The 23811-nt window shown below is 35.6% G+C and overlaps 3 protein-coding genes across 3 annotated transcripts; all 3 read left to right on the forward strand.

The window, feature by feature from the left end:
- Positions 1 to 13744: 13744 nt before the first annotated feature.
- On the forward strand, positions 13745 to 18263 carry LOC112792271 (uncharacterized). The gene is made up of 3 exons (XM_025835445.3): positions 13745 to 14077; positions 15041 to 15185; positions 15712 to 18263. Exon 3 carries the CDS (start codon positions 16052 to 16054, stop codon positions 17969 to 17971), a length of 1920 nt encoding a protein of 639 aa, XP_025691230.1. The 5' UTR covers positions 13745 to 14077; positions 15041 to 15185; positions 15712 to 16051; the 3' UTR covers positions 17972 to 18263.
- A 44-nt stretch (positions 18264 to 18307) lies between these two features.
- LOC112792273 (uncharacterized) lies at positions 18308 to 21767 on the forward strand. Its single transcript, XM_072212858.1, has 5 exons — positions 18308 to 18501; positions 18688 to 19328; positions 20516 to 20722; positions 20875 to 20934; positions 21017 to 21767. The coding sequence occupies exons 3-5, from the start codon at positions 20654 to 20656 to the stop codon at positions 21353 to 21355; spliced, it is 468 nt and encodes a 155-aa protein (XP_072068959.1). The 5' UTR covers positions 18308 to 18501; positions 18688 to 19328; positions 20516 to 20653; the 3' UTR covers positions 21356 to 21767.
- Positions 21768 to 21823: 56 nt separating this feature from the next.
- On the forward strand, positions 21824 to 23650 carry LOC112792272 (15-cis-phytoene desaturase, chloroplastic/chromoplastic). The gene has a single exon (XM_025835446.3). The coding sequence runs from the start codon at positions 22053 to 22055 to the stop codon at positions 23487 to 23489; it is 1437 nt and encodes a 478-aa protein (XP_025691231.1). The 5' UTR covers positions 21824 to 22052; the 3' UTR covers positions 23490 to 23650.
- Positions 23651 to 23811: the final 161 nt, after the last annotated feature.

Consider the following 23811-nt stretch of genomic DNA (forward strand, 5'->3'; position numbering starts at 1 on the left):
GTACCCATCACTTCATGGAGTCTTAGATGATTCACAATCCTACACTGCCTTTTTAACCTCCTTAAGAGTCGGTTCCACCTCCAAAGCCAAATCATTTCCACCATACCGTCTCTAAAACCCACCAAGGGAGACTTCTCCTGATGATATAGATCCTTATAAAAGTCCCCAATTGCAACTTTAATCATTGTTTGATTCCTTATCAACCTTCCATTAATAACCAAAGCATCAATCCTATTGTTCCTCCTTCTTGTCAAAACTAAGTTGTGGAGGTATCTTGTGTTTTTATCCATATTCCTCGCATGTCTAGAACGTGACATTTGCTTTCAATGCAGTTCTTTCCTTACATACTATTTCTCACAGCAAACAACAAGCAACCTCCTTCTTGCCTCCACCGTTGCATCATAAATCCCATCACTCATCGTGTCATCAATTTTCTTAATCTCTTCTTCAAATATCATAATTTTCTTGTTCATGCCACCAATGTTTCTTTATGTCATCTTTCCAAAAGAACTATAAAAGCCTTCAATTTATCTGTGAATTGCACTTTGTTTAAAACTCTTCATTCCTCCTTAACCATCCTAAAAAAACCTTCATATATAAACTACGAGTTGATGAATACCACCCGAGATATAGAATTTTATAAATGCAAAGCACTGTTAATAACTATGGTAAAAGAAAATCGTGTTGCAAAGTCAATCAAATATGATTAGAAACAATCAATATATAATTAAAGAAATAAATATACGAGTAAATTAATTAAAAAAATTGGAGAAATTTTTAATTTTTTTACTTTAAAATGATCAATTTTAATATAAAAAAACATGATTGTGGTACCAAATAGTTAAAGCAAAAAAATTAAAAAATTAAATAAAAGACTTTAACTCTAAAATATAGATCCATGGACTATAAATAAAACTCTCTTTGTATGTAATATCAATGGAGGTATAAAAAAGAATAACATAATTATTAAAATGATACTATATCAAAATTTTGTGTACTCAACTGTCCAACTGTCGATAATTTTGAGATATGGTAGGATTAAACAGATGTGCGGTCTATCAAATTTACGTATCTCCCTAACAAATTAAATAAAATCAGTGCACATACTCTCTAAAATAATCATGATAAATAAGAATATACTTTATAATATAAAATAAGACTTACTAATATCCGAGATTCTATCGTAGGGCAACAGTACACGGGGACTCCAAGAACATCCTTTTGCAGATTGTCTGTAATACACATGGTACTTTGATCGGTCCGACTTCACAACTTTGTACTCAACACTTCTCCGAATGCTATAATTCTTCACACCTAGCATGCTAGCCTCCATGCTTTTGAATCTGTGACTAATATGAAACTTCATACCACCATCCATATTGTAATTGTCTCCACCCACATTGAAAAAATTTAGTTTCCTCGTGCATCGCATTCAAAATTAATGTATGATAGTGACTGAGTACAGCTGACAACTCTGGAATTGGTCTTGGGGTAAGAAAAAGATACTGTCTTGATCCACCGACATTAGTCTCTGGTACAACCTTGTCCTCCTTCTCATCCTCAAAAGAACCACTTTCATTGATATCGGTAACATACTCTTCATCAAGTTTCTCATTGTCCACGTCAATACAGTACTAGTACAGTGCAAAGGTAGTAGTGCAAGAGGTGGGTCATCATGGACAAAATTCGAGTGTTCAAAACCACCACCACTAACATCACCAACCTCTGTCAAAAGTTCTATCACTTGTTTAGCCATAATTTTTCTGTGAACATCAAACATGAGGCGCACATGCTCATTGCCATCGAGTCAAAAAATACGAAATCAAAATACATTATTTTCCATTTATGCTAGCAACATATACCCAACTCTTCCAACCTATTTTGTCTCAATAACACCGAGACTCATCAATATTAGACTCTTTAACTCAGACAAAGAATTTAGTTTTCGAGTGCGCAACAGAATAGGATTGTCATACTCAAATACAACTTCATTGTCATTGTTTCTCATGTGACAGTTGGGAGATACACTTATAACAACATATCCACTACTACTACATATTTTGAATAAACTTATTGAAAATAAAAAAAGAAGTAAAATATTTGTAAAGAAGAATAATGGTTGCAAATCCTTTTATAATTAATCAAAATTTGTCATACTGTAATTCGTTTGCATTGTGTTTAAGTATATTTCGTTTATAGTATAAACAAAAAATGTGCAGATCATTCTCAAGTTAAGCCCCATTTGGTCCCTGAGATTGGCGAGTTGCACTGAATTAGTCCTCGAGATCCCAATTGCACTAAATTAGTCCTCCAGATTCGGAAAAATGCACCACGTTAGTCCTTCTTCCAATTTCCGTCACCAGAGCACTGACGCCGTCAGTGACGTGGCCAGTTCTTGCCACGCTGGACCCAGCAACGGTTAGATGACATGGCAATAAATTTGATTAGCTCCAATTTAGTCCTTGTCCCCTTTTATAACCAAGATTTCTGCCCTAACTTCTTCCTCTTCTTCTTCTACCCACTTTTCCTGGTTCTTCGTCTTCTTCCTCACTGGGCAGCTTTTTGGGTTTAGGATCATGAGTGCAAGTAGGAGCCAGAGTTTTCGGCGGTCAAACAGAAGGATCTCCAGAGAAACCAGTAAAGCATCGAGTGTTCCAGAGTGGTGTGGGTGTGGCTGCCGTCCTGTTCTCCGGTGGTCCACAACTAACCCTAACAAAGTCTCAACTAATAAGAATTATACATAACTAGATATGTAATAAAAGCATTAAATTTTTATGAATAACTACAAAGTGATTTCTATCTAATCCTTGAAGAAATTGCCAAAACAAATTACCAATAATCCATGAACTTGATAGATTTCATTATCACAGGAAATGGTGGATGATGGAAATTGAAAATACGTGGTATCCATGAGAAAGATGTCCACCATGAGGAAGATCAAGTGCCATGATTCTGTTATGAGGTTTTAGCAATGCAGTATAAACTTAAAAATTTGAAGGAGACCCAAATAGAGGCTGAACGTTCACTGCAGTTTATGGGTAATAACATATGAGAAAAATTGACACCTAAATATTTTAAAAGAATCTACTGAATATGAAGAAAGCTCATGAGCATTCATTTTGAAATTTAACCAGCAAAAAATCTACAAGAGAATTCAACCTAAATGCTACTTCTGAATTCAACCAAATAAAAGGGTATACCAATATAGTTATTGTGTAGTTACCTCCCCATTTAGCTGGATCCAACCTAAATGCCTCGAGGGCACGTTTCTGACATAGTCTTTCTGCCTAGCACCACAACCATAATCTATTCAAGAGTAGAGAAGCTTACTTATTCATCACAAAAACAAAAAAATAATCACATTAACACAGGTCTTGTTTCAAAAGTGGCAATCTTGATGAAAATCAAGTTGAATTGCTTAACAACATCAAAGAACAAGTAACTATGTATGTGATTATTTATATTCAACCCATAAAATTGCACAATTTCTAATTATAATGCCTAATGAGAATAGAATTTAAGATAAATGTTGGCTAAACATAAGAATTAAACAAAACAATTTCACATTAGCATTTCATCGAACATATGGCATGCATAATATGCAAACAGGGATTTTGAGCTCAATTGAAGTAGCTATCAACCCAGAAAAAAATAGCCAGCAAACACTTGCAATCCAACAAACATTAATTAACTAATCTAGACATAACAAGAAAGGCAACAATTTTTTAATTGGACTAGAAGTAGGAGTCCAATAATAAAATCCAAAATGCTAGCCCCTGTATATTATTGTGTTTGTTGAATTATCGAGAGGTGAACGAACACAAAGAAGAAAAATGAGTGACATACTCATTTCCACCATAATATCTTGCACCAGGATATCCTTCGTTGTACTTGTTAGTCATGACTGAGCCAACAGCTTGCATTACAGAGACTGAAGTAAAATTTTCTGACGGTATCAATTCAAGCCCCTTCACCCCCAAAAAAGTGATATTTAGATAAGTCATTCTAATAAGTACAAGCTACTGAAAAAAGAAAAAAAATGAGTTCCAATCCTTATGTAATGTTCTCCCTAGGTGCGGTAATTTTGAACAGAACCACGATTAAAACAAAAATAAGTTTGTTGTTCCATGGTCTCTACAATCACATTGCACGCAACAATTGTAGCTGCATAAATGAAGAGTCTCATGACCAATAACATGTATGTAAATAAATTACCTTCCAGTGCCTAGTTTTTTCGAACTCAATTATATCAGCAATCTAAGGATCAACAACCTCAAGTAGGGCATTCAATTGCTTTGGCCACTAAAAATCCCAACAATTTGAAATCGAAACCATCACACTACAATCACAATTAACCTTCTTTTTTTCCTATAGTAGAGATAAATTGAAGTGATATCTTACTGTAACTCCTGGTCTCTCTTTGTCGTAGACAGCTTCATCAGGATTTGTTGGTTCTGTAATGTTGGGTGGTGAAGTATTATCAGTCAGGGCAGTGGGCTTATTGCCTTCGATGGGTGCTGATTCTTCCACCATTGGAACAGAGTATAAAAAGAAACCCCTAAACACAGTCCCACAAAACATCAAAACAAAATTCTAACACAAAATCAGCTTTAAAACTTGTGAACTGACAATATACAAAACACTTAACCATAATTAACACACATCACAGCATTCCATTAAATTTGAAAAAAAAATTTCATCCTCACTAACCTCAGTGACGACACAGAAAATCCCTGTAGTGGCAAACGTACTCTTCCGACAACTGCATGCGAACGTCGTGTCCCAATGGTCTCGAGAAACCCTATTGCAGCCACCTGTTGCTACTTTAGGTCACTCATGGAAGAAAAACTTTTTTTTCTGCACTGATAGAGAAGTAGAAGACGAAGAGTAGAAACAAAAAAATGGTGCCTAACGTTTTATTTCTCATCACATACAAACGACGTCGTTTAAAGGGGTGTTTAGCGCCAAATTAGAAACCACCTCGTCTCATTCTGTCCAGCGTGGCAAGAATTGGCCACGTCACTGACGGCGTCAGTGCTCCGATGACGGAAATTGGAAGAAGGACTAACGTGGTGCATTTTTTCGAATCTGGAGGATTAATTTAGTGCAATTGGAATCTCGAGTACTAATTCAGTGCAACTCGCCAATCTCAGGGACCAAAGTGGGACTTAACTCGATCATTCTCTCTTATATATTATGCAATCTAATGTATCATATCTCATTTACAATGTAAATAAGATACACTATATAAATGAGATAAATAAAAAATAAAAATTGATAAAAAAACTACACATAACATATATCTATAAATAAAATAATTATTTATTTTAAAAAAAACCTTCATTTGTGTGTGTGTGTGTTTTTTTATCTTTTATTAGAAAACTATATAAATAAAAATGCGACAAGACCTAGTATAATATAATGAGAAATTTTTAAATGTTCTCAGAGTAAATTAGTCTTTCTACTGAATTATTTATCTTTCATATTAACATAAATAATATAGAATAAGAACATTCATTTACTTTAAGATCACACAAAATATTTTCTAATACAATGCTCTTTTATCCTCTAACCTGTTCACGGTTTCAGATTATTTATGCCCAATTTTTTTTATTTTCGAATAAAATATTATTTTAATTTTTAATATTTGAGTCAAATTTTAATTTAATTTTTAATATTTTTAATATTTTATTTTAATTTTAAAATTTTTTAAATTGATTTAATATTATTCTATTATTAAATTTGATTCAATTAATTAATAAAAAAATTTTTACATTAGTGATAATTAGTGATAGACGAGTAAGCTGACCACTCGACCAATTCTCTTATTACACATGAATATATGATAATAATGTAATGGGTCGCATTATCTGTGTTTCTTGAAAAAGAGTTGGGCTTGAAACTTAGATGAAACAATGTAATTATTAAAGCAAACTTTACACTGTTTTTCGGCCTTTGAAGAAACAACTGGAAAAGCTCATGCTACTACCAAAAACCAAAAAAACTTAGGATGCCGTGCCTGTATACAACCTTTTAACCTATAAAAAAAAAAAAGAAAAAAACTATACACAATCGTGCATTAGTGATTATCAACAAAGGTTACTTTCCTGTCCAAAAAAAAGGGGTTAATTTAAGTGATACATCCTTAGCTTGTTTTTCTTTACGCAATTTGTTGAGTTTTGGTTCTGTTTTCTATGAATGGTGTCTGTGCTTTTAAAAATAAAAAGCAAAAATTCGAAGTATCAAAAGTTATGCTAGTAGAGTATTTGTTGCTAGTGGATTAATTTGTAGCAATGTACTAATTGTTAATCTATCATTTTATTAACGGAATAGTAGTAACAAATGCATCTGAAAATAGTATTATTAAAATAAAAAAACTACAATTTTTTTCTTAATTTTCTTTATATATAATAAAAGATGATATTAAATCGACCAATATTATTTCACTTTTTTTGTGCTTTTTAATTATATATATATATATATATATATATATAAAATATGAAGAAACAACGAATTTAATGCACAAGATGAACAATAAAAATAAAATTATAATTATAATTATTTAATAATTAATTTAATTAATTCCTAATAATTTAAATTTTAAATTTCAAAAATATAAGAATTTGATTATAAGAAGTTACATATTCTTTCATTTTATGCCTGCGAAGTGACAATTGACAAATGACAACACGTGTAGCAGTTACGAATTCTTTTTCTTGAAAAAAAAAGCCAAAAAAGAAAATCTTTCCTTAACCACTAGTTAATTGCTGAATATCTTCCTTGCTTGCGTAATTGATCAAAGGTATTAGTTGGAAGAAACTGACAAGCACAAGCCTCGACTAGGTGGGGATTAGACTGAACTTAACTATGCTTCTTTTTGGTTTTTTTTTTTAAATCAATCATTTTTATTTTTTTTTTTTGGCACAAGAAAGTATATTATACAATTTTATTAATATCATCAGCTTGTTCTTGTCTCGATATCATTTTTCAAAAGTAAAAATAAGATTTTTGATAATATAAAAAAATATTTCTAGGTTTTTGATAAATTTAATTTTATTTTAAAATTAAAATATACTTGTAGAATACTAGGATATATAGTGTATACTCATTTTAAGACTCATAAAAATACTCATTAAGATCTGATGTTATCAATAATCATGATTATTTATTTTTATAAGATATTTTATGCATTCATAAATATAAAATAAATTTTACCCGAAGAATTTTCTAACATAATTTATTAGTATTAGATTATTGGATTAAACATGTTTTGATATATTTTTTTCACTTATCTCCTTTTATTAACTCTAGAAAATTGTGCATATATAATGTGTACGTATGTGCATTAAACATTTAACTAAAAGCTCATTTTTAAAAAAAGATTTAATTAATTTATGTCCTAAAGATATATTTTAAAAATATAATAATAATTTTTTTTTAATATTTTTAATATATTTAATGTATAAAAAAATAATTTTTATAATAATTTTTAGGACATAAGTTAGCAAAATTGTAAAAAAAATGGTTAAAAACAAATCCATCGTTACATTAATGATGACGGAGTATATCTCAATTCAATAATGTTAAAAAAACAAAAAAAAACAGTTAAAATTTATTTTATTTAGTATTCATTAATTATTACAATAATTAATAATAAATATTAAATAAGACAAACTCTAGTTATTTTTAGTTAATATTTTTTTGTTATTAAACATTTCGGATCTCAATTATATACATTAATACTTCACTAAATGGCTTGTCTACCTGGGAAATTTCGCTTTCCAAATTGTAATAATTTATCCCATCCATTAATTGTTCATAGATTATTCGATTTGAGAATGGTGAACAGATATGGCTTGTATGAACGCCAAGGGACACTTCATTTATTTAGTTCTTCTGATGGGAAAAAAAATGAAAAAAAGCATATCCAAAAAGGTTCAATCAATAATTCAATATATCTAGAAACTATGTGTTGCTTTTCACTGACTCCAAGAGGCAAGCTAACAATACATAACCAAAAAATAGTCATGTCAAGTTATATAATACTATAGACATTCGCATGGTAACCTTATATACACGTATTTATACATCCGTATGCATTTCTACGTACGTACATACCATTCGTCATAATGAGTATATTTTTCTTGGATATACATATAAATATTAAAAAAAACATTAAAATATTATCAAAACTTATTATTTTTAATAATTATTTTTAATTATTGATTTAATTTATTTAATATAATAATTCAGCAACATGTTTTAATTTATATTTTTTAATATTAATAATTAACTCGTCATAAAAAATTATAAATTCTGATGCCATTAATATATCTCAAACAACATTGAGTTGATGATCATATTATAAAAAAAATTTTAAGTGTAACAAAAATACCAATCTTCTAATTATTTAAATTCTTATTTCAATTAATATATATTATATATTTTTTTATAATTCATATCAACTATTAAAATAACTGAAATATGAGTATTTTCGATACACTTAAAACTCTTCCCATATTATATCACCACAAGAAGGAGCGTGCCTTCGAAGTACAAAGGAAAATCCACGAACTAGTGCCTTCCATCATGATATACGGCGAAACAAGGAAGAACAAAAAAATAAAAAATAAAATGTAAAGATTCTTATTGCGTAGTGGGGTCCTTTCAGGGAAGGTTATGGCGTCACAAACCGATCTCCATAGAGACTACCCCATGTGTGTGTCACACTCCAATTATTGGTACCCAAATCCACCAACCGCTTATTGCCACGTGTCAACTCATTTGTTTAGCGGGGTCACTGTTTCTCTTGACGCTTTTTGCGTGGGGTCCACGGGCCTTTGTGTGAGTTACGCACGCGCGGTCACACGCTCGAGGCGCAGCGTGAGAGAGGGCGTTGAAGCTTTTGAAAGGGTTCCGTTAAGCAACGGTTGCGATCGTGCGGTTAGTTAGGTCCGTTTTGATTAAGATTTGCAGCTGTTTGGCGAATGGGGACACGCCACGTGGCTCTGCCGTTTATTACAATACGGGGAAATTTTTAGTGCAGCCGCGTTTTGTTTGGTATGGCTGTTGGATGCAGCGAACTGGCGGCGAAGGGTGGTTGTCGTTGTTTGAGTGGCGGGGCTGGTCCTTATTATTAATATTAGGCTTGGCTTCTATAAATAGTTAGGTGACGTTTGGAATATATAAGAAGAAAAACTCGTCCAAAACCTAAAATCTATAATAAATTAATAATATAGAAATTGCTTCTCACCAATGGGGAGATGGTGACGGGTGATCGTCATGCTTGGTCACAGTTTTGTTATCAAGTAATATACTAAATACTAAATAATTCATATATAAATTAAATTTAGATGAAATTGCTTGTTTTGGACTACAGCAATGAACTTGTGGCGCATAAATTTTTATACTTTTTTAATGGGAGGTAAACTAATTTTATGTGTATGTAGAATCAAATAAAGAAAATTGTGGTGTCACTAGTTTTAACTTTTAACCGAAAAGAAGGCAGATCATGGCTGTCATGTTAGTTATTTTCTTAATTTTTATAATATATATACACACACAATGATGTAAAATTATTTTCATTATTAATTATTATTGCAAGGAAATTAATGTTTTATATTATTTTAATTGCATTTATCATTAAGTACTTGTTAGAATATCAAACAAAATTAAATAATGAATTGTTTATAAAAAATATTATGTAATTTAGTTATATATATATAATCTGGTTAAATGAAACCTTTCTGTAATTTACAAAAAATGTTGTGTCTACTCATCTTTTTATTCATTTATTTATTTTATATTTTTTGTTCGTCTCTTTTCTCACTTTCTTTTTCCTTTAATTTGTAGGTTTAATCAACCAATATGCTCCTTAAAAATTGCAATAAGTTTAAAAATACAAGCCATGGCTAATTTATTATTAGAGTTAGTGTAAACTAAGTTTAAAAGATATTATTTATATATAGAGAATAAAGTAGCTTATGCTTTTTAAATTAAAATATCTAATATAATTTTAAAAATATTAATAATAAATATCCCATTTATTCATATATATATTTTTTATAACATTTATATTTATTAAAGACATTCTAACTATTTAAAAATATTTTTACTAATAAATACAATTTTTGTAATTTTGTACTTACTAAAATATATTTTTATTTTAATTTATCAAACATAATTGTTATGACTTTTGATAAGCTATATTTAAAAATTAGTTTAAAATTTTATCGACTAAATTTTCAAAGTGGTCCCGCAGATTCACAATTTTCACCATTTTAGTCCCTCAAATTAAAAATTACCTATACTGGTCTCTGAGATTCAGTTCTAGGCACCATATTAGTCCTTGGATCCTTTCTAATACTGAATTAGTGAACTAAGTACTGAATTGGCTCTAACTTGCCACATTGGACATATGGCTAAATAACGCCGTTTCATTTTGGCATTTAAACAAGGCAAAAACGAGAAAAAGAAAAAGATTTTATATGATGTGCAAATAATTATATCTCCCTTCATTCTCCAAAACGAATTTTTTTACCATATTTAAGGGCTAAAACGAAAAGATGCTATTTAACCATGTGTCTAGCGTGACAAGTCATAGCTAATTCAGTATTTTGTTCGTCGATTCAATGTTGGAAAGTATTTAGGGACCAATATGATGTCTGGAATTGGATCTTGAGGACCATTATAGTGAATTTTGAATATGAGAGCCTATAATGGTGAAAGTCGTGAATTTGAGGGACCACTATGGAGCTTTAGTCAATTTTATCATATCAGACTTATATGACAGTTTTTTTATTTAAATAAGTTTTAGAAAATATTTAATTCCCAAAATATGCATGAATGAAAAGTTGGAACAAAATGTGCATGGCCACCTCAGAAGCAGTCGGGCAGCATATACAAAATGAAATCGCATTCCATTCTAAGGCTGCAACTAACATGATATTCCAGGTAAGGCTGACACGAAATGGCCACCTCTTGAGCATCAGTTGCGAATTGGACAACTTCAGGAGAGGCATACGCGAATTGGTCCATGACAGTGGCGACGGGCACGAAATGAACCATTTCTGTTTTGGCACACATGAAATGGCAAAGTGGTAGTAATGACAGCAAGTTCTAGTAATCTCAATTTTCGTACAAGCATGCAGTGGATGGTTTGGGTGGCAAGAATTTGGAGAGTTGTGCCTGGATTAATATAAAAAGGGTGAAGGGGGAGGGGACCAATTCGCTGAATTATTAGGAGAGACAGAATGTTGAGAAAAACCAAATATTTTTGGTGTGGTAAAAAAATGTGTCGTGGTAAATTTTTTTTATTAAAATGAATAGTAGTGGAATCAATGTTGAAGAAAATCTTAATAAGTTGGATAAGTTTTACATTTTTAAGCATTTACATCTAAAGGTTAATTTAATTTATTAATTAAAAATAATTGTTATTTATAAACAAATGTATAAATTTAGGCAGTTACGTGAATTTCTTTGTTGGTGTTGAATTATTTTGTTCCCACGACTTTCTATTTCACATTTTTTTTGGATGTTTGGTATTTGTAGTTTAACTGAATGTCGTACATGAATGCACGTATTTTGTCGAGAGTGCCTGTAAAATTTCTTGGAGTCCCACATAGAGATTTCTATACTGCAGTTGTGCAATGTTACGATGATAAGAAAACATCATCGAAACATGCTGGTCGGATTTAATCTGTATTTTATGATAAGCAAATGAATTGGCTAACGCAACTGCCATCCTATAAACCAACTTACTGATCTCTTTTTTCAATCATCCTTATATTCATCAAAATCAAATTTTTCAGTTGTTGCAAAGATGTTTACAGAAGAATCATTATCTAAAGTGGATCATCACAAATAAATGTTACACCCTCATATGTATGAGAGATTTTTCTATTCGGATATACGATCACATATATGTGTTTAGATGCCATATTAACAACAAAAGTAGAATAGAACAAAATTTTGAAAGATGAGTTTCGGAGTGAAAAAGAGAGAGTAGAAGAAGAGTAAATTGAAGTCGTGGCAAGACACCTAGTGGCAGCAGCTTAATTTCATTTTGTTTGCAGTACACACTTAGTTGGCTCATTTCATTTGTGGTACACCAGAATCTGGTGCCTATTTCGTATATGTTTCACTTGAAATCCAGCATACCTAGCTTGAAAGAAGGTTTGACAAATTTCATTTCGCGTTCGCCCAACTTGCGTTGGAAGCTCCATTTCGTGGGTGATGCAAGTGAATTGGTGGCTCCATTTTATTGCCATTTTTTTTGGAATGTAATGAAATTCTATTTCGTGTGTGTTACCCTGAAATAGTCATGCATATTTTATTCTAAATTTTCATTCATATACATTTTGAAAATTAATCATTTTCTTATACTTATTTAAATAAAAAAACGCCAATATGACTATATTAATTAGTATATTCCATAAAACACATAATATTTCGTATATTATTTTTATCTTATGTGAATATGACAAAACCTAAGCATTGAAATTGAAGCCCATAAAATTATTAACCAAGTGACTATATCAATTTTATATTAACTCCATTATAAATTTCACCTGCCAGCGGCTATATATGAATGCAAACGATAAAGTTTGTTCATGCAAAATAATAGAGTAAACAAAAAACAAATTTGATAAACTACGAAAGTTACTAAAATAATACATACAATTGAGCTTTATCTTTTTACTTTTTTTAAAGAGGAAAAAAAAAAAAAACTACTAATGACCTTGCATAAAGACAATGCAATCATAAATGAGCTGTTAAAAACCCTTTATTTCCGCGCCCCTGTTTTTCTTTACTTATATGAGGTTGTAAATGACTAAATGTGAATCAGCTTTGTGAAATAAAAGAGAACCAATAGGGACAGATGAGGACAGAGGACATGAGGTAGTTCTTCAACGGTTATAGGTAAGGTAAGAAGAATCCCCATAGTCATAGTCAATAATCATTAGTTATTGGATCGTTTAAAAGCTTAATAATCTTCATAAATTTTTGTCAATGATATCTTCCTATTATTCTTCCTCTAAATACCTTGCTCTAGACTCTAGTTGGTCTTTGTAAGTCAAATCTAACGTAGTCATACGTTATTAGTATATATTATGCATATTAAATTTGTAATTTAATTAATTTAAAGAATTTACCTGACTAACAGGACACATGGTTTTGACATAAAGTTTTAAAACATATGGCAGCTAAAATCAATAAAAGAAATGATAAAGTAAAAGAATTTTCTTGCATTATTGTCCTAGTTGGATCAAAGAAATAAGCTCAGTCGAGCTGCTAAAAATAAAAGCCGAGCCTGATGGTTACGTCATCAACTCCAGCTCACATCAAGCTAGATTCTCACTGTTTAAGGTGATTGCAATCGTCTACAATAATCCTCACAGTTAAGAAAGATTTCGGTTTGTAAATAGTTGACTTTATAAACTTCCAAATCATCAAAACCGTCAGGATTATCTCACCAAAACACTGTTTCCGCAGAGGAACAACCCCCAACTTTTGTTCTATGCTGGTAGACACGAGCGCGCCACGACAGCTTCTGCTTCCACTAGCGAAAGACAAAACACAAAACCCGAGAATGGACAGACAGGAGAAAGACGAAACCATCCTTCGCGCTGTCCACACAAGCCCTCATTCCAGTGGCAATTCGGGATTTCAGGGTGCATCCTTTTCAACCAAAAGTTTGCATGCCCCGCCAGCATGTGACGCCTGTCCTCGTCCACTTGCCAACGAGGTCATTCTCGTCATTTCAATGCACCCTCGATATTTTATTTTTTCCCACCTTCTCATTGCTCAGTCACCAAAGAATTTCTTTTCTTTTTCTCTTTCCACAGAATAAAATAAAATAAAATAAATTGAGCGATGAAAATTGAGCCGCCCCCAACTTTTTGTTTATTTGCAGGGCTTTATTACATAACGAGTTTCTCTTTCTCTCTGTAATCTTCTTTCTTCCTGTTCCGTGGGTTTTCTTCTTCATAGGTCGTTAGTCTCGAAGACTGGAGGGGGGCTTCAGTTCCCAGATCTGGAAACTTATTCTCTTTTTTTTGAATTCTGCTCGCTTAGGGTAATATTTTCAATATGTTTCTACTTTCATCGATATATTTTCGTTAATTCCATCTTCAACTTTGTTTTTGCAATTCGTTTTGCTACGTGATAATTGGATTGCTGGTTTTCTGTGCTTTTAAGGCTTTCTTATTGTTTATCGTGCGAAGGTTTCTTCTTATTTGTTTTTCTGAGCTGTTACCAGCTGGTTTCATATATCCTTTGCTAAGTTTTGTTTTTTACAGAACATTTGAACTTGTCTTTGGTAGGTGATGTTACTTTGCAATTGGTTTGTTGGGTTTTGGTAATTCAGATTGTGGTTTTTGAGCTTGGGGACCATTCTTGATGCAGTTGTTGTTTACTAATTAGTCTTATTCTCCATATTCTTATGTTCTTAGTTGGTGAATTTGCTAGACTTGGTTCTGGAAGTTTTAGTGTTTTCTTTGTGTGTCTTGCTCATTAATCATTAAGTTTAATGATTGAATTTCTGGAATAAGTAATTAGTCCTTGATGTAATTGATTAATAATTTTCTCTCTTTATGTTGGTAATATGGAGGCAACTTGGTTATTCTTTTAATTATTTACGTTACTTCTTTTTGGTTCAGTTGTTTCTTATCCCTATTTAATAGCTTAGTTCTAAGGTTCTAAGATTCCAAGCGATGTGTTGTTTTTGTGATTTTGTTATCTTGGATCTACTGCTTTGTTACATGGAAGCTGCAAATTTTTCTTACCTGTTGCTGCATCTCTTGTTTTGATATACTTCTAACATCTTCTTTATGAGCACTATTTATTACTACATGCATACATGCTGGTTGTATAACTATCTTACTACTACGATATCTTGAATAAGTAGCTGAAGCCATGTAGCTAGTGTGTTCTGTGTTGGTTATACTAAGCTTGTTTTCGTTTGCTGCAAGAGGACTACTCTCTTCCATTGATTTCCTAGCCTGTGGCTTGATATGACTCGTGCTCAACTTTCATGCAGGGGGTCTTTAGCATTCCTTTATATATTTCAAAAGCGAATTGAAAGCTTTGAAAGTAAAATCATATATTGGAAGGATTTTATTATTGCTTTGAAACACCATACAAACAAGGCAGGAATGGATCTTTCACCAATTAAATCGGCAAAGGTCAGAGAAATCTTCACGGTGTTTTCAGTTTCCTTATCTTTTTGTTTTGTTTTTGTTTGAAGCATTAATTAATTTCTAGTTCCCTCTTTCTTTTTGGTCTGTTTCAAGGCAAAGATATATTTGACATTTGTCTTCCTGAAAGAATTAAGGTCCTACTTTAATGACATGAAAAAACTTTCCTTGTCTATAATCTGATCCTATCCTCTTGTTTTTAGTTCTTGTCATAATTCATTCCTGGTTTTTATACATCAAGATGCTTTTATTTCATACTTGCTTGTTACTATTGGTCGTTTCTGTTTTCACATTTTCTTAACATATCAATATGGTCAACTCATTGTGTAAGAATGGACTCATGATTGATGTGAGGTGTAAAAACTTGACTTTTAGTTTTACTTTAGATCATATAAACAGACTGCATAGTTAGGGTGGTGAAAGGGCTATCCAAGTCTCACTGGGTTATTAAAAGAATAACTATCTCCTCCTTAGCCATTAATTCTCAAAGACTTATGTCTTCCTTCTTTGTCAGGGTTGATGAAGGTTAATGATTTGTCCAGAAGGAGCACGCTAAGCTCCAGAGAACTTGTGACATCAGTACTAGCCAATCTTATTAAAGGTTTCTTTCCAAGAGACGTTATAAGATACTTTTGGCAGAATTAGCTTCATTGAAAGAATTTGTGAACTTTGTCCTGTATATTGGAAAATGGATAGATCAGATACATCTGGGTTTGTTAGTGGCGGAGGCTGTATGTTGATACATCTTTTCCCAGTGATAAACTTCTGAAGGTATGTCGATTTTCTAGTAGCTATGCGGTGACCTTCTTTGCTACCTCAACCTTCTGTTAGCTGTATTACACGACATCTGGATAATGGATTTAAACAAGAAAGCTGCACAATCTCCTTATGATGCTGAACTTAGGAAAAATGATAACTTCGGTGATACTACATTATGCTTGAATGGCATTGGATTTGGAGAAACCATGACTAATTATAGATGTACAAAGAGCAATCTTGGGATGAAATTTCAAAATGCTTCTGATGATGGCTGCAGATTGGTTCTGGGGTTGGGCCCAACCCCGATGGCATATGACGATGACTACAACAATTTGGGGTTTAATAAGAAGAAAAATTCAGCTAGCCCTTTTCCTCAGCACATGCCATCTGAATGTGATTCAATCCTTCAACTTGGTCTTTCTGGTGGAAATAATGAGGCATCAAGCGTGTTGGAGTGCTCAGGTTCAACTGAGGCTGATGTAAATATGTCGCACTTTTCAAGCCAAACATTTGCTGAAAATAATTATTCAACTTCAAGGGTTCCTGTTGTTGATGAGGGTTCTACCTCAGCAAAGAAATCAGGTGGTTATATGCCATCACTTCTTTTAGCTCCAAGAATGGATAATGTTAAAAGCTCGGTGCAGCCTCAAGAACTAATTCTTGCTACAAATCACCAGCTGTCCCTGGAAACATCTAGTGCTACCACTTACTCTCATGGAGACGGATCTAGTCTCCAGGCTACAGGCATAACTTCAGATATCCGAACAAGCAATCCTAAGAGGTGTAGGTTTTTTGGCTGTACAAAGGGAGCTCGAGGTGCTTCAGGGCTTTGTATCGGACATGGGGGTGGACAAAGATGTCAGAAACCAGGATGCAACAAAGGCGCTGAGAGCCGCACTGCTTATTGTAAGGCACATGGCGGAGGGAGGAGGTGCCAGCACTTGGGCTGTACTAAAAGTGCTGAGGGCAAGACAGATTATTGCATAGCACATGGTGGTGGTAGGCGTTGTGGGTTTCCAGGAGGGTGTACAAAAGCTGCGCGAGGTAAGTCAGGACTCTGCATTAGACATGGAGGAGGCAAGAGATGTAGGATAGATGGTTGCACCCGAAGTGCTGAGGGGCAAGCTGGATTGTGCATTTCTCATGGGGGTGGACGCCGTTGTCAGTACCAGGGATGTACCAAGGGTGCACAAGGGAGCACCTTGTTCTGCAAAGCACATGGCGGTGGGAAGCGTTGCTCATTTGCAGGTTGTACCAAAGGTGCTGAAGGGAGCACCCCATTGTGCAAGGCACACGGTGGAGGAAAACGCTGCCTTTTCAATGGTGGTGGTATTTGCCCAAAGAGTGTACATGGTGGCACAAACTTCTGTGTTGCTCATGGTGGTGGAAAGAGGTGTGCTGTTGCAGGATGCACCAAGAGTGCACGTGGCCGTACTGATTGCTGTGTGAGGCATGGCGGAGGGAAGCGGTGCAAGTTTGAAGGATGTGGGAAGAGCGCACAGGGGAGCACAGATTTTTGCAAGGCACATGGTGGAGGAAAGAGATGTAGCTGGGGAGATGGAAAATGTGAGAAATTTGCAAGGGGAAAGAGTGGGCTTTGTGCTGCACACAGCAGCTTGGTCCAAGAGCGTGAAACTAACAAGGGAAGTCTCATTGCTCCGGGAATTTTCCGTGGTCTTGTTCCTTCTGCTTCCACTGTCTGTAGCAGCTTTGATAACAATTCTTCTTCAGGGGTTAGCGTTGTCTCTGATTCCTATGATTCTATGGAAACACCAGCGAAAAGGCAGCAACTCATACCCAAGGAGGTGCTAGTTCCACTTTCAATGAAATCACCATCTTATCCAAACCTTTTTACTACTTCCAAGAAGCCAGAGCAGGATAGAAACAGCCACGGTTTTGCTGCCGGTAGCAGTGGCGTGCGGAAAGGCTTTGAACTGCCAGAGGGAAGGGTCCACGGTGGAGACCTCATGCTGTATTTTGGAGGGAATCTCAAGAACGCACTTGATGGAATCTGAGATAAAGGGGGAGATCTGGTGACTAGGCAAGTTGTAGAAAATTTTAGGGTGTAGGGTTGGTTTCCATCATGGAATTGTGTATAAAGTTTGTGCTGCTTGTTGAATAAGGGGTGTATAGTTCGGGTGTTGATTATTGTTAGCCATTAGGCTATTATTTTGTAGCGCTTCATCTGTACTTTAGCTTTCATTCGTCGATGTAAGGTGGCATTGTAAAACCAATCACATAAATCCACTGCCACGAACAGAATCATTCTCTGCATTTGCTGCAGTTAAATTATTGTGTTCCCGAGTCTCCAGTGTTCTTTTTATTTGTTCGCAAGTTAACCTTATTTTCTTGACACTTAAAAGTACAGCTGTGAGCCTGTGAAACTAACCCAGTTGCAGCCTTGCAGCTATAAATTAGAGGTTTCTCTGATAACAGAGTTCTCCAACTCAGAAAGGCAACAACTTTTTTGTCATCCTCTACGCTACACTCGAATTTTTTTTTCTCTCTGCTGAAGAACACCACGGTTTCTCGCTTTACTATGCATGTAACCTTTTATCCGATTCTCTGTTTTCCAATTCTCCTTCTTCGATTCTCTTTTCTTTCCGGCAATTTCCCGGGGGAAAATAATCAATAGTTAATTTGCTGCAAAACCAAATGAGAGTTGAATTTTCGTAGGAGGAAAATTGAATCAGATTTTGCTATTTCGTGATTTTTCGTTGTTCAAATGCAGGAATCGAAATGATTTCGTGATTTTCCGAGTTTGAATTAATAGCGATGGAAAGCGCGCGAAGCAGCGGCAAGATGAAGGCTTCGAAGGTGAAGGCTTCAAACGAAAACCTTTCGCCGCTGCAGAAGGATATGGACGATCAGAGAGGACGCTACCTCCAATCTTTGACGATGAGCCCAAGGCTCCAAGTCCAACCGTTCGCCGAGAACATCGATGTCGGCTCGCCGCTTGCGCGATACTTATTCGCCGGATCTCCCTCCGGCAAGTCCGTGACTCGAGGCGATGCCTTCACTTCTCCGACGTACGGCTCCGGCAAGTACAAGTCCTCAAAAAGTTCGGGGAGTAGCAGTTACGGTCCACGCAGTAGGTTGTCGCTCTCGCCGCTTTCTTCAGTGGAGAACCTGGAGATCGCTCCGATGTATAGAACGCCTGTGAAGGTGGACGAGGAAGTTCTTGTGATGGATGATATCCTCGTTAGGTCAACGTCGGGAGGTAAAAGCGGAAGATCTTCATCTTCCTCTGGGCGCGGTTCTTCTTCCTCATCGTCATCTTCACCGTCGCCGTGGGTGAAGAACGCATTCAAAACGGAGGGTTACCAAGCATGGGATGAATCAGGAAACTGCCGCAGTAACGCCAAAAGCCAGGTTAGTCCGCGCCATAATTATACAAATTAATGGTTATACGATATTTTCTGAGACTAATATTCATTTTTTTTCAGTATCCATAATTTGTTTAGGTTTTGGAGTACTATTGAAAATCTGGCCTTTAGCTCTTGCATTTTCCAATCGTGTATTTTAATTTAGTCCTTGTAATTCAGTCTATTTTGGTTTTGCTCCTTCAAAGATAAAAATTTTGAAATCTTGACCTGGATTATTATTATATATATTTATTACGAGTATTTGGTCTCTAATATGATATTATATGGTTTTGTTAGGCTAATAAAAAGCTAGTGTTCTGCAAAATTAAATATAGGGTAGGCTTAGCGGTGAGTGCTATTAATGCATGTGGTTTGCGAAGGAGAAACGCCTAAAACTAGTAAAAGACTACAACAAAAGTTATCACATACAGATGAGTAATTTGATTTGCATTTTACGTATGGATGGATGGCTTGATAGTAATATTCTAACAAGTGTAGAACTCGGTTAGACTCAAAAAGAAAATTCTATCTATACCTAGGAACTTGGAAGTCCTGGTTGACAATAGTTTTTTGACTTCTTGGGCAAGTCTTTTATGAGTTTGGTTCAAAATAAAGAGTTTAAGCGGTGTTAAAAAGTTATACAAGGTGATTTGGTTCCTCTCAAGATTGCGAGGTATGTTAGTTGCTCCAATTTTGTATATAATTCGATCGTGTGAAGAGTTTGCGTCTTGGTTGTGATGGGGGTATAAATGGGAAGTTCTTAATCTTAGGGTAACTTTACCTGTTACTTGGCTGAGAATCCAGAAACTTCTAAACCAGTTTGCAATCCCGTACTATCATAGCTGCCTTGAAAATTTAATAATTTCTTGAATATTCTTGCGGAGATGAGGCAAGAGTTTAAAGAAACTGTAATTTCAGTTATAGGATGGGTGATTGGCGTTTTTTACAAAAATGTGTTGGATTTATCATAACTTCTATTGAGTTACCGAATCTGAAATTATGCAAACCCTGTAGGTTTCTATGTGTTGGATTATTTTCTTGATGTGGGGATTGTCAAACGGGTAGAGTCAAAATCTTTTGTTGTTGCTGTTGTTGGATATGTATTTTGGTTAACCAGTAATATTTGATTGTGTGTTGTTCTTACTAGCACAAATGTCAAAATCCTACTTTCCCTTAAATTCTGTCGTCCTTCAGGAATAAGTTCTACCTGAGGAATCTGCTACATTTTCATCCCGAAGAGTTTGGCACCGGCTTCTATCAATTTGCTCTCTGTATTGCATCTCAATTTTTTGATACAACATAAATTACATAATTACATTTCAATCCCAAACAATGATGCCCAAGTACCATCATCGTAAACCACCACTTTACCCAAATTCAATAGGTCGTGATATAAGAAAGGTAAAGGGCATCTAACTAACTGCATTTTATTGTCGGCTTCCAGCATATGCCCCTCTGCTGACAGGGGGAATAGACCGCCTTTCTGATTAAGTGTCAGTGAAAATTAATTGCCTGTATTTGATGTTTAATCACTTGATGCCACAATTTTGCAGTCTGGATATGAAAAAGAAGAGGTTCATCAAACTCGTCTCTCCATGAAGGCCAAACTCGAGGTAAATAATCAAAATTCGGAAGATGTATGTCACCATGTCCCTTGTAAACACCTAATTCGCAATTACGTATTGGATTTTGCAGGCACAGGCTGGCAAGTCTTCTTTGAGTGCAGGATCAGACGCATATGGCTCAAATAGCCGGACTGTTCAACATCACAATGCAGCAGCTGAATGTTTAGGCACAACATCCCAACCAGCTTCACCAGTCAAACCTGAGCCTCCCCGAACCCTTGCCCATGCCTACCCGAACACTTTGAGTGACTGGTCACCTCTGGATGATGGCATGATTGTTTTCCTTGGTTCTGATATAGCTGCATCAAAGGAAGAAGTTGATTCATATATTTCTAGTGTTCTCTATGGCCATGCTGCTAAACGGAGACTGCCGGTGTTTGTGGAACTTTGCAAAAAGGGAATTAATTGATAAAACGCCTCCTCTCCGATTAAAGATACTTCTGCACCGCCTCCTTAGATACACAACTTTACTACCATACTTTTCTACTTCTTTTGACAATTTTCCCCCTTTTTCCCAGTTCTAAACCAATACAATTTTTGGTCGGCTGCATTGATTTGTTAAACTGTGGTGACTGTTAATGATCCCCTGATAGGATTGATCGCATGGTCTGGTTTAATTGAGTGAGTACTTCTTCCCTTGTTTCCTTGACAGAATTAATAATTCTCCCATCTTATTGTAAGTAGACCAAAATTAAGGGAAGTTTCAATTGCGACTCCTAGTATAGCATTATATGATTCTTATAGATACTGAGATGATATTCATTATTCACTTTTGGATTTGGTGGTGGTAGCCAGGTAATAAAATTTGTTGTTTGATGGAATGTATTTCTTGTCACTGTATATTAATGCTTTGCATCCAAGATAAAAGGTTGATCAGTTGATGGAGGTGATTGTGAGTTGGGATTTTTATGGTATTCCCAAATATTAGAAGTGATATCTGTATCTGTAAATTGTGACAAAAGTTTAGGTTTGCCCGAAGTGATAGATACTATGATCTCTAGTCATTGTCTGGAATTGGTAGTAAGCCCTGGTCCACGTAAAATATACATGGCTGCATCACCATCACAAGAACAGAAAGAAGCAAAGAAAAACCTTATCCAACGCCGATGACTATCATCACCCTCCCCCTCTCCCTCCCTTGCTCCAATCCCTTCATCTCCCTCTCTTCTTATCCAAAACGAATCAGATTTAATCCCCAATCCTCTTCACAGTTCTCTCCCATCACTTCCTCCCCATCACCGCCGTCCCTCCCCAAAACCGGAGTCATTGTCATTGGCGCTGGACTCGCCGGGCTCGCCGCTGCCACCCACCTCAACTCCAAAAACATCCCCTTCCTCCTCCTCGAAGCTTCCGACGCCATCGGCGGCCGCGTTCGCACCGACATTGTCGACGGCTTCCGCCTAGATCGTGGCTTCCAAATCTTCATTACCGCCTACCCCGAAGCCAAGAAGCTACTGGACTATCAATCTCTCAACCTCCAAAAGTTCTACTCCGGCGCCCGTATTTTCTATGATGGTCAGTTTCACACCGTCGCTGACCCCCTCCGCCACTTCTTGGACTCCGCCAGGTCCCTCGCCAACCCAATCGGATCCCTCGTCGATAAGCTCCTCATTGGATCCACTCGAATTGGAGTCCTCACCAGATCTGACGAAGATATTCTATCCGCAGAGGAGGTTCCCACCATCGAACTTCTGAAGAAGCTTGGATTTTCCGATTCAATTATCGGGCGATTCTTCCGCCCCTTTTTCGGTGGAATCTTCTTTGATAGAGAGCTCCAAACGACGTCGCGCTTGTTTGACTTCATCTTCAAGTGCCTTGCCCTCGGGGACAACACTATCCCTGCGAACGGCATATCGGCGATTCCGGAGCAGCTGGCAGCCAGGTTGCCGTCCGGCTCAGTCCTCCTGAACTCGAAGGCCGTTTCTGTCGAAATCGACGGCTTCGTATTGCCTAGCGTGAGGTTGCAGAGCGGCGAGGTTTTGACTAGCGAGCTTGGTGTTATCGTGGCGGTTGAAGAACCGGTAGCGGCTCAGTTATTGGCGGGAAGGAACGGTCCGGTTCCGAAAAAACCCGCTCGTAGCACGGTTTGTATTTATTTTAGTGCGAACCGGGATGAGATACCGGTTAGTGATCGGGTTCTGTTTCTGAATGGGTCGGGTAAGGGGATTGTGAATAACATGTTCTTTGCGACCAACGTGGCTCCATCATATGGACCACCCGATAAGGCTCTGATTTCAGTATCCCTGATTGGGCTATTTGAGGGTGAGACTGATGATGAACTAGCGAATAAGGTGGTCCAAGAGCTCTCGGGTTGGTTTGGAGAGAGAGTGGTTCGTGAGTGGAAGTACTTGAGGACTTACCGGGTCGGATTTGCCCAACCCAATCAGTGCCCGCCCACGGATCTTAGTAAGAACCCGAGAATTGAGTCCGGTTTGTATGTTTGCGGTGACTATTTGACGTCTGCCACGTTTGATGGCGCTTTGGTCTCTGGGAGGAGAGCTGCAGAGTGTTTGTTGAAGGATAGGGCCTTAACTCCGCCTTAAGAATATTGTACATTTACAATTATCAGAGATAATTATATTTGGACAGAAAATGAATTTGTTAGCTGTCTTTTTTGGTATCTTTATCATGTTTAGATCTATTGTAGCCATCCATATGCAATATAACAAAAAATGAAGGAGCCGCACCTTATGCTTTTAGCTTAGTCCAAATCTTCATGTCTCATCAGGTTCTACATCCGAGTTCGACATTTCGCTAAAATCAAATACTGAATGAGAATCATTAAATATTATAAGTGTGTAGTACTAGTATATGTGAATTTGTGATGATATAATACTTAGAACTGAAAACTGTCTAATTCATCTT

This window comes from Arachis hypogaea, chromosome 13 (assembly GCF_003086295.3).
Source record: "Arachis hypogaea cultivar Tifrunner chromosome 13, arahy.Tifrunner.gnm2.J5K5, whole genome shotgun sequence".
Lineage (NCBI taxonomy): Eukaryota > Viridiplantae > Streptophyta > Magnoliopsida > Fabales > Fabaceae > Arachis > Arachis hypogaea.